General features: G+C 38.1%; 1 protein-coding gene across 1 annotated transcript; it reads left to right on the top strand.

Moving 5' to 3' along the window:
• Window positions 1–958: 958 nt before the first annotated feature.
• LOC126703966 (uncharacterized) lies at window positions 959–2,135 on the top strand. Its single transcript, XM_050403015.1, has 2 exons — window positions 959–1,546; window positions 1,725–2,135. Exons 1-2 carry the CDS (start codon window positions 959–961, stop codon window positions 2,133–2,135), a joined length of 999 nt encoding a protein of 332 aa, XP_050258972.1.
• The last annotated feature ends 8,976 nt before the right edge of the window (window positions 2,136–11,111 follow it).

An 11,111-nucleotide genomic window follows, 5' to 3' on the forward strand; every position in this document is an offset into this window, starting at 1 on the left:
AGATTATTCAGCTAAAAAAATGGCGGGAGATCAATTTAAAGAAGTTGAAAAAGAAAATTATGAAAGAGCTGGATTTGGATCGTCGGTTGCATGACATAAAAATTATATATCATGCTCCTCATGCAGTGTTCAATGATCGTATTGTCTTCACGCCTATTGAAATAAAAGGAGACGAGCATGTTAAGATTATGTTTGACAGGATAAACTCTACGCCCTAGTTAAAAGCTACCAAGTTGTATATAAGTGTGGAGCCTCGTATAGAAGTTGGCGGTGAAGATGTGCAACAAACAACTTTGGAGGATGGTGGCAGGGAAGAATTCTAATCATTATATATGGATAGTTATTCGACTCTTACCTCGTGCACCACAGTTGGGGGTTATACATCACCATGCCAAGAGACACCAACTCCAATGGAGGTTTGCGGATCTAGTTATCAACAAGAATGTATTCAATCTCTAGGGAGGGAAGAGGAAGACGAAGATGATGTTGATCATGGTAGAGATGAGTATGAAGAGATGATTGGGAGAGATGAATCTTATGAGAATACTATAAACTATGAAAATGCTGACAATGTCTGTCATGATGTTATGGAAGATCATGATGATGATGCTATAGAGTTTCAAGATGATATAGGCGATGGTATAGGTGTGCAGCCTAAAGTCCCTACATATGAAGCTCATGGCCTGTCATTCCATGCAAACACTTGGGATAATATAGTTGATCCTTCAAATGTTGAGATACCATTTTCATCAAGTTGGGTGTAGGGAATGAATTTTAGTAAAGGGTTGATTTTCCCTAATAAAGAGGTGGTGAGACAGGCATTAATAGTTTACTTTATGAACAATAACAAGAATTATATAACTGAGCGGTCCAACCAGCAAAGATTGTGTGTGAAGTGCGCGAATGAGTCATATGCATGGAAAGTTCGAGCATTCTTGCAACGGAAGCTTAACGAGTTATGGGCCGTCACAGTATACGGTGGTCCTCACACTTGTCCATCAGTTGGGTGAACAAAGATGACAAAATGATGGATTCCAATTTTCTTGCCAAAGAACTTCATACATATGTACTTGTAAATCACACCAGCAAAATAAAAGGTCTCCAAAATTTGATGAAGGAAAGGTTTAACCACGATATATCGTACTACAAGATATGGAATGCGAAACAAAAGGCTATTGCAAACATACATGGGAATTGGGAAGAGTCGTATCAAAAGTTGCAGAAGTTGTTGTTGGCATATAAGAATAGCGATCCGAGTACACAAGTGTCTTTTTGGTCGATCAACGGGGACATACCGGGTACTATTATATTCAAGTATGGGTTCTGTGCTTTCGCTCCTTCCATTGTTGGATTCACACATTGTAGGCCAGTAATTAGTATTGATGGAACTCATCTTTATGGAAAATATAAAGGAAAGTTGTTGATTGCAATGGCTATCGTTGCTAATAATGAGATTTTTTCGCTTGCCTTTGCAGTTGTGGATGATGAGACGGGGGCCAGTTGGGGATGGTTTTTATCTTGGTTGCAGACTGCGATACGGGATGCGGTACTCGATTCTGGCATTTGTATAATATCAGATTGACATAGAGGTATAATATCATCCATTGCACAGTGGCCCAATGATTATGTTCCGGTATATCATAGATATTGCATTAGACATGTGGCCAGCAACTTCAACACTCAATTTAATGACAAATTCTTAAAGTCTTTGGCCTTGAAAGCAGGATACGAGCATCAAGATCGCAAATTTGAAAAAAATATTAGATTGCCTTAAGGAAGTTGAACTCAAATTCAGTAAGGATCCCAATCTCAATATAGCAAAAAAGAAGCCATACTCCTATCTAATGAAGGAGTGTCTGGAGAAGTGGACACTATCACATGATGGTGGACGTCGTTATGGGACAATGACTACCAATATGTTTGAGTATTTCAATGGAGTTCTAAAAGGTGCACGTGGACTACCCATATCTGCATTGGTTGACTACATTTGGTGCAAAATTGACGCTTATTTCAATGATCGGTGCACTAAAATATTGGGTGATATTGAACATGGTCAGAAGTTCAGAAAGCATGCCATGGAGAAACATGAAGCAAATTACAAAAAAAGGGACAAGACACTATCTGAGGCCATTTAACCAGCAAGACGATGTATATCAGGTTTGCATGACGCATAATCCACACAAATTTGATAGGGGAGACCATAGTCATGAACTAAGGTTGCTGGAGAACACTTGTACTTGTGGCAAATGGGAAATCTATAAGATCCCTTGTTCACATGTGATTACAGTTTGTATTAGGGAACATGTCAATGCAATGAGGTATATTGACCCATGTTATACTTTACAACAACAACTTGCCACTTATTCACATGAGTTTTGTGTGCCCAAGGATAAGTTATTATGGCTGGAGGTTGCCAGCCCAAAGTTGTACCCTAACCCTGAAATGTTGTGAGACAAAGGTCGACCTATGTCAACAAGAATAAGAAATGAGATGGATTGGAGGGAGAGTCAACCGAAGCCGAAATGTGGAGTGTGTCATGAAGAGGGCCATAACTGTAGGAGATGTCCAAATGTGATTTGCGCATCAACAAGCAGCCATGTTCCGAACTAGGTAAGCAATTCCTGCAATTTTGTGATTCTCTTTCAGGGGATTTTTTTTTTTTTTTGGGATATACTGATTAGAAGTCAGTAGTGGTTTGAATTGTTAGTTAACAATCTTTATAAAGAGTATAGCATCTATCATCATCATTTGAATTGTTAGCTAATATATATATATATATATATATATATGCAACTAGCGTGTGTTTGTGTTTAGTATAATGGGAATCCAAAAATATCCCCAGTTCCCACTCATAGGCCACAATATGAAAGAATACTATAAATAATGCGAGAACAAGAATACTATAGCTACTCCCCAAGTTTGTGACATGGCCTTATCTTGAAATACCACATGTAGGCATGTTTTTGTTTTCCAACCATTTGCAGACATTCACAGCCATTTTTCCTTTTGTTTCAGGAATGATGATTTTATTAGAAATTTGATTCCATATGTTGGGCAGCAGGAGCCAGTTAGCCACAGAAGCATTGGAAACTATGCAGGCGTGTTTGAGAGTGTTGTTGTTGTTACTCAATTTTCTGCATGACATTTGCCTATTGTGATTTCTATGTTTTAATGCTCATTTAGAAGTTCATCCTACTTTTATATGATTACGTTGGTGTCTTATATTTATGACATTTGTCTCAAGATTGCATTCAGTTTATGTTTACTTTTTTAGTTAGTATCATACGGTTTTTCTTCCAATTATTTTACTTCTGAATGGTAAGGTTTCACCACACCCTTTTTCCTCCAATTGGTATTGTAGGGGCTGAAGTGGCCAATTTCTTAAAACTTCTAAGTTAGGCTTCACTAGAGCCATTTTTAGTATTTAGTAGCTCAACTATAAGTGTCTATAAGCACCTTTTGAGGCAACCACAGTGGATTCTTGAAATGCTGTTTTCACCCATAAAAGGTTTTGTTTAATATGGATTGCATGGTGAGCATGAAACCATCAAATCAAAAGATAAAAGAATACACAATCAGTGAATCAGATTTAGGCCTTTGTTTAATATGTATTTATTTTATTCCTTTTTGCGTGTCTCCAGCTTTGAAAAATTCCATCTCAACATAATGAGATAATAGACAGTTCCAAAACAAAAAATCTCCTCAGTCTTAACCTAAACTACCTAATTCCAGATTAAATACAAGAAGAAAACAGAAAAAAAAAAAAAAAAAAAAAAAAAAAGCAACCACAGTGCTCAATTTCACATGAAAAAATGTTGCTGCATTGAAAAAATTCTGCTGCATTAAAAAAATTCTGTTGCATCAAAATTTTGCTGCATTAAAAAATTTCTGCTACATTAAATAAAACTCAGTAATACACATAAAATTTGCTGCATTAAATAAAACTCAATAATACAAATAAAATCTGCTGCATTGAAAAAATTCTGTTGCATTAAATAAAATTTATGCTGCAAATTTCTTCAAATATAAATTCTGTTGCATTGATTAAACATATATAATGTTATCATCTGCCAAAAGTAAAGACAATCAGTTTTGTCTTTAAGCCACATGCATAGAGGTTTACAACCAAAACCTAACTACTGGTCCACCACACATCAGACATGCACATCTTCCAACCAAACTGTGGGAACCAGTTACTTAAACTGTGGCACTTGACCAATTTAAATACCAGTTACATAAACTATGGAAACCATAACAAAAACAAAAAATATCAGATGTTCTACTTCATTTACTGCTTTTGGTGCCCTTATTGGCCTTCTTGCCTTTTCCACCAAGTGGTTGAGTGGCTGCAAACAGATACACCATCAAGAAAACATTAGAAATATATGTTCATATTTCACCAACAAAAATGAACTTTTATTACATATATCTTATAAATCAAACAGAGCTTTATACTCATCCTCATTGTTTGTGGTTGATAAGCCTAATCTCAAGGATTTCTCAATTATGATCCTTTCTGGAGATATCAGAACTAGCCCCACTCCAAATCCTTTGTGGTTCGCTACACCATCAACGTATACCTTCCAGGACAAAGGTTCTTGTAAGGAGATGGCACCAACCGATTTTTCATCCATGTTCTACTTCTCTACTCTCTCTTCTAGTGGGGTTTCAGCAAACTCGGCCACCAAATCGGTAAGAACCTTACCCTTGATAGAGGTACGAGGCATGTACTTGATATCAAAAGGCCCTAGGATCGTACCCCACTTGGCAATCCTCCCCGTGTAATCACCACTCCAAAGTAGAGATCTAAGCAGGAGCTGGGTTAGGACAACAACTGAGTGCGATTGGAAATAGTGGAGGAGCTTACATGTTGCATGCACCACTGCCAGAATGACCTTCTCCAATGGTAGGTAACGGACCTCAAACTCATGTAGTGACACTGCAATGTAAGCAAACAAAACCTCATCCACCTCGAGTTTAGATATAATGGGTGGCCAAGAAAGATAATCCTTCAACTGCTGGGAAGGCAGGATGCACTCCTCTGTCCATTCATATCCCTTCCACTTGTTCAACAACTAAAAGAAAGGCCTGTACCTGCCTACTAACCAATAGATGAATCGATTTAGAGCAGCGGTCATCTCTGTTAGCTTCTAGACCTCTTTGGGATTCTGAGGTGGCTGTAAATTGTTGATTGCCTTAATCTAGTCAGGGTTAACTTCAATTCCATGATGTGTAACCATGTACCCCAAGAATTTTCCTGATCCGACACCAAAAGAACATTTAGAAGTATTAAATTGCAGCTTGTGTCTCCTCAAGATCTCAAAGATATTCCCGAAGTCATTAACGTGCTCAGATTCCAGTTTTGCTCTTGACCACCATGTCGTTTATATAAATCTCAATGTTTTTCCCTAGTTGTGGCTCAAACATCCTGGTCATCATCCTCTGATAGGTGGACCTCGCATTCTTCAGATCAAAGGGTATCACCTTGTAGTGGTAATTCCTAGTAAAAGTGACAAAAGTTGTTTTCTCCTAATCATTCAAGGATAAAGGTATTTGATGGTACCCTTGAAAGGCATCCAAAAAACTCATCCGAGGATGGCTTACAGTTGCGTCCACTAGCTGATCAATTCGAGGCATGGGGAAGGGGTCCTTTGGACAGGCCTTGTTCAAGTCTGTGAAGTCTACACACATGCGTCACTTCCCATTCTTCTTCTTTACTACCATTGTATTAGGCAACCATTTAGGGTTGAATACTTCTTTGATAGCCCCAGCCCGCTTAAGCTTGTTCACCTCTTCCTTGACAACATCAGAAGGCTCTTTAGATGAACGCTGAGGTGGTTGCTTTCTAGGGAGGATAGCTGGGTTGACGTTTAAATGATAGCAAATGAAGTCAAAATCTACCCCAGGAGCCTTATAGGCATTCCAAGCAAACACATCAATATTCCTCCTAAGAAATGCCAATAGTTCTTCCTTCCCCCAAGGAAGCAATTGAGTTCCAACCTAAAAAAACTTCTCCGGATCACCATCTATAGCAATTTCCTCCAACCTCTCACACTTTGCCTCTCCCGACACCATATCCGTAGATAGGACCAAAATCCTTGATTGCTATGAGCCCCCCTCAGTAGAGGCCGAGGACTCAGCTGCAGGCTGATGCATGATTGCAGCCACGAGGCACTGCCTAGCCATGGATTGACTCCCCATAAACTCCTCAATCCGGTCCCCTGATGGATACTTCACCTTCAAATGCAGAGTTGAAGAAACGGCTCCTAGGGCATAAAGCTAGGTCTGGCCACAATGACCGTGTAAGAAGAGTATGCATCCACCACAATGAAGTCCACTTCAACCACCTTTGAATCTACCTGCACGGGCAACCTAATCTGACCCCTTGGGATGATAACTTTCCCATCAAAACTCACCAAAGGTGAATCATAGGCTATCAGATCCTCAGGCTTTAAGTTCAGCCCTTTGTACAAGTCAGGGTATATAATCTCTACACTGTTGCCCTGATCTACCATCACCTTTTTCACATCATACCTTCCTATTATGAGGGTGACCACTAAAGCATCATTATGTGGCTGGATGGTTCCAATCTTGTTTTCATTCAAAAAACTCAGCACCCATTGGATCTCCAATCTAACCCTCTTCGGCTCAAAATTAGAGTCCTCGGCTAGTAGTCGAGCTACAGACATCACCCAAGAAGGATGAGAACCAATTTTCCCAGGTGCAGCAAAGATGACATTAATTGTGCCTAACGGGGGCCTTGAAGAAGCGCTCCCCTAAGCCCTTGACCTTGATTGGTTTCTCTACCCGTTGGGCCAATACAAAAACTATTGTAACCTTCTGTCTCTCATTAGTTGCTCCAGATGGTTCCACAGAGTTCTAAAATCCTCGGTGGAATGTCCCCACTCTTGGTGGTATTGGTAATGAAGGCTCTGATTACGTCTTAAGGGGTCTCCTCCCATTTTGTTTGACCATTTGAAGTATGACTCGTTCTTGATCTTTTCCAAGACTTAATGCACCAGTTCTCAGAATACAATGTTAACCACCTAAGGAGCCATAAATCCAGATTGTCCAGCAAAATCCCTTCGGGTTTTGTTATTGTTGTAGTGGTCCGACTTGAAATCCCTAATCTCTTAAGGGATAACCTTACCCTTCCCCTTGCCTTGTTATTGGTCTTCCTCAACCCTTTTGTATTCATCAATGCGGTCCATAAGCCGACGTACACTCCTTACTGGCTTCTTGGTTAAGGATTTTCTCAAATCATGCTTGGTGGGCAAGCCGACCTTGAAAGTCCTTACAGCCACGTCATCAAAATCCCCATCAATCTCGTTTAACATCTCCTAGTATCTGTCCGAGTACGTTTTCAAGGTCTCCCCTTCTCACATGGACATGGATAATAGGGAATCCAAGGGCCGAGGAACTATACTGTACGTGATAAAATGAGATCCAAACGCCTGAGTGAGCTCCTTGAGAGAATCAATGGAACTTGTACCTAGGCCATCAAACCACCTCATAGCCACATGCCCTAAATTGGAGGGGAACACCTTGCACATCAAAGCCTCATTTTTGGAGTGCGTGGCCATTCTCTGGTTGAAGGGGCTCACGTGCTCTACATGATCTGTTCGACCATTGTACATGGTGAATGTAGGCTGAGTGAACTGCCAAGGAAGTCTCCCTCCCTCAACTTTGCGCATGAAGGGTGACCTAGAAATTTGGTTGAGTGCTCCACTTATAGCATCATTCCCCAAGCCTTTGGAAGATGAATTTCTGTTTCTGCACTCATGATGGTAGTCCTCATCATATGAGAAAAACTCACTATGAGGAGTCCTTGATCTGCGTCTATAACTACCATCCTCTTCACCGTTAAAAGAGAAGTAAAAAATGGAAGGAGTTCGCCTTCTCCGTTCGTGGCGCAACTTCCTCTTTAAATGATCAATCTCCAGCTACATGTCTTTAGCATTTTTCTCATGAGAGATGCCGCTCCCACCTCGAGACTGGCTTCTAGTATGGGTAGTGTGCATACTTCCCTCCCGGTTTCTCCTTTGTTCAAGATCATAGAAGTGATCTTGACGTTAAGACCCTATAGATTCTTCCTGGTTTGGACCTGAACCTACCATCGTTGATCGTTAGACTCATTATAACACCAGTAATTCCCATAGATGGCGCCAATTGTAAGGACTCAATTTGGGTACCTAGCCTAATTGATGGATGAACTTAGGCCCAAAAAATCCAATACAATGAATTTGTAGAGAGTGGGTTGGAAAACTGGGCTTTAGTGAGTTGAAAAACAAGTAAAATGGATTCAGATAACATGAAAAGGAAGCTAGGCTGATTTGAACTAAAGAAAATCGTCCTCGGTAAAGTTCGAGGAGATCAGTTCATATATATATATATCTCAAGTTTGATTACAAATTCAGTTCTTGATTGCTATAGTATTTTTCTCTTAGTTTCTTGATCCCTCTCTCTCATTGCCTTCTTCTTCTTTTATACTTTTTTCCCCTTTCGTCTTTACCCTCTATGTGCAAGTCAGATAGTTGGTTTTGATGCTTGTCCCATCAGCACCTTCTTGAAGTCTTTGTGTAGTAACTGTAAGGCTGAAAACCACTATTCAAGTATCACTTCCACATTAATGCGGCCATAGGGTTAGCTGCAGAACATTCAATGCGGTGGTAGCAGCTTTCTCCTTGGATATTTTAGGACTCCTCCCTATCCTAAGTTTCTGTGATGCTTATCCGTATCAACAGAATTTCCTGGAACGTTCCCTTGGACGGTAGACCACCTCTTTTGACCTCAGCTTTAGTTAGCCGAGGAGACATTCATCCTCGGCCCAACCTCCTGGGCCCTTATAACCAAAACTAACTTCTTCATTTACTAACACGAACTCCCCTAACAATGTTTACTTCTCCTCAGACGACTTTACATCCTCGAATTGTGCCCCAGGCCCAATATATATATAAATAAAGAGTTCCTGGGCCCAATATTCCTACAGATATCATTTGACCCCCCCATGAAATATCCATAGTGAACAAAGTCATAATAAACTGTCACTTTGTAAATAACTATTTTATTCCTTGAGTATTCAATTTAATCCTTTAGTTATTCATATTTATGAAATCTAATTTCATAAAATATAAACTTTAGTAACTCTTACTAAAGTGGCTGGCCCTGAATAACCAATTCCCATTAAACTTATGTCAAGTGGATATTTTGTGTCTCTATAGAAAGAGATTATAGATTCCATTTTGAGAATATGTGTTCTCTCAACACTACGTGTAGTTACCCAACATACCGAGATTTTGACTGTTAAACTAGATCTCACTTCTAATATATCAAAGTAACTTACATTTCATGATTGGGTTCACTATCCTCTCAAGATTAAGAGTCTATGAAGTTAGAAGTCATGAGATTAATTATTCATGTGACAGTTGTTAATTGAATAATTAATCTTATAGCGATCCAGCTCAATATGTCTTACACACTTAAGACATATCAACACATCAACACATCAACTAAAAATCTTCACTTCCATAATCAAGACAAACCATCTTAGTTTGGTGTATTATAGTTTTCGCAGTTGAAACGCCCAATTTCATCACCAACTACGAATTATATTTTGAGTTTACAAGAAACTTGTGATTTATATCTTCTGTAACTAAATCATATACAATGCATCTCAAGGATTATGATAATGTTCCATTAGTTCATTTATATATAGTCTCATATAATTAAATAATTTAATTATTTATAACATGCCAATATATTGGATTTTAGGACACAAAATCTAACACTTCAATTACCCTTTTTTAACATATCAAGCTCATCATTGGGATTGGGGACTAAAGATTATTAACCGAGTACAAAGTGAGGTGTCTACACCCTAGGCTTATACATGTGCCATTACTTGCCTCCTATAAGCCTTAGGTGTTGAATGCTCTACTATAATAACAACTTTTTACTATGAGAATCAAAATGCTATTGAAATTACTTTCAATGGCATAATTTATAAGCGTATCAAACATATTTAGATTAATTATCACTTCGTACTTCACCACTTGCTAGATATAACAATGCTACAATTACGTTTTGTCCCCCCTTCATATCTAAGATATTTCCTCGAATCATTGATAAAACGTTCTTTTTTTTTCTTTTTTCTTTTTTAAGTTGTTTCTCTAACTCAATTCTTAGAGAAAAACAATTTTCAGTAACTTGTTGATCAAATAGTTGATAACCTAATATTGCATCCACTATCCCACTTTCATGATCTTGTCTTCAAACTCAATTTGCTCTCTCACAAGTCAATACGAGTTTGAAGGTAGCTACTAGACTATAATAGGCCTAGTAGGCCCAAGAGCCCATGTCTAAGCAGTAACTCTTTTTTTTTTTTTTTTTTTGGAGAATTAGCTAAGTAGTAACTATCCTAATTCAATGCATCCCTCTTTTTTTTTTTTTTTTTTTTTTTTTTTTTTTTTTTTTTTTCATATTTTTTTAGGACCGATTTGATGCATCCTTTTAATATAGTATATATCACCCGTATATTTTGTAATTATACTTGATCGATACATAGCTCTTGAAACATAACAAAAGCTCAAGATTTTGATAAAATTGAGAATTACATTAAAAAAATTACAATGAAACAAATAGAGCATTACATACAATGACCACTTGGTATGCTCACACTGTAATGTAATTCTGAATTTTATCAAAATCTTGAGCTTTCGTTATGTTTCAAGAGCTATGTATCGATCAAGTATGATGGTATGGTCACACTGAAAAAGAAAAAAGAAACACTACAATAATTTGACTAAAATAAATCCAAAATAGAGATTATTTCTAATCAATATATTTGTAATTGGAAAGTAAAAATTTGACTGGACAGATATTTTAATGATGCATGGCAAGATGGTATGCGATCCATTAAGTTATCATGGCTCCTCAAATCAAGGTAACGAGCCTGTGTCAACTTTTTATCTTACAAATACATCCATTAATTCCTGTATATCTTGTATGACTCTCTTTCTACTTTTTTTCCATTTTTTTTTTTTTATTGAGAAACAAACACACACACATACAAGGCTGAGAAAATAAGTTCTAATATAAAGACACCCACAAAA

Source organism: Quercus robur, chromosome 10 (genome assembly GCF_932294415.1).
Source record: "Quercus robur chromosome 10, dhQueRobu3.1, whole genome shotgun sequence".
Lineage (NCBI taxonomy): Eukaryota > Viridiplantae > Streptophyta > Magnoliopsida > Fagales > Fagaceae > Quercus > Quercus robur.

Coding starts and splice junctions, on each gene's coding strand:
- LOC126703966 (XM_050403015.1), top strand. CDS start 959: ATGGGCCGTCACAGTATACGGTGGTCCTCACACTTGTCCATCAGTTGG. Junction 1,547..1,724: donor AGACTGCGATACGGGATGCG/GTACTCGATTCT, acceptor CCTTGAAAGCAG/GATACGAGCATCAAGATCGC.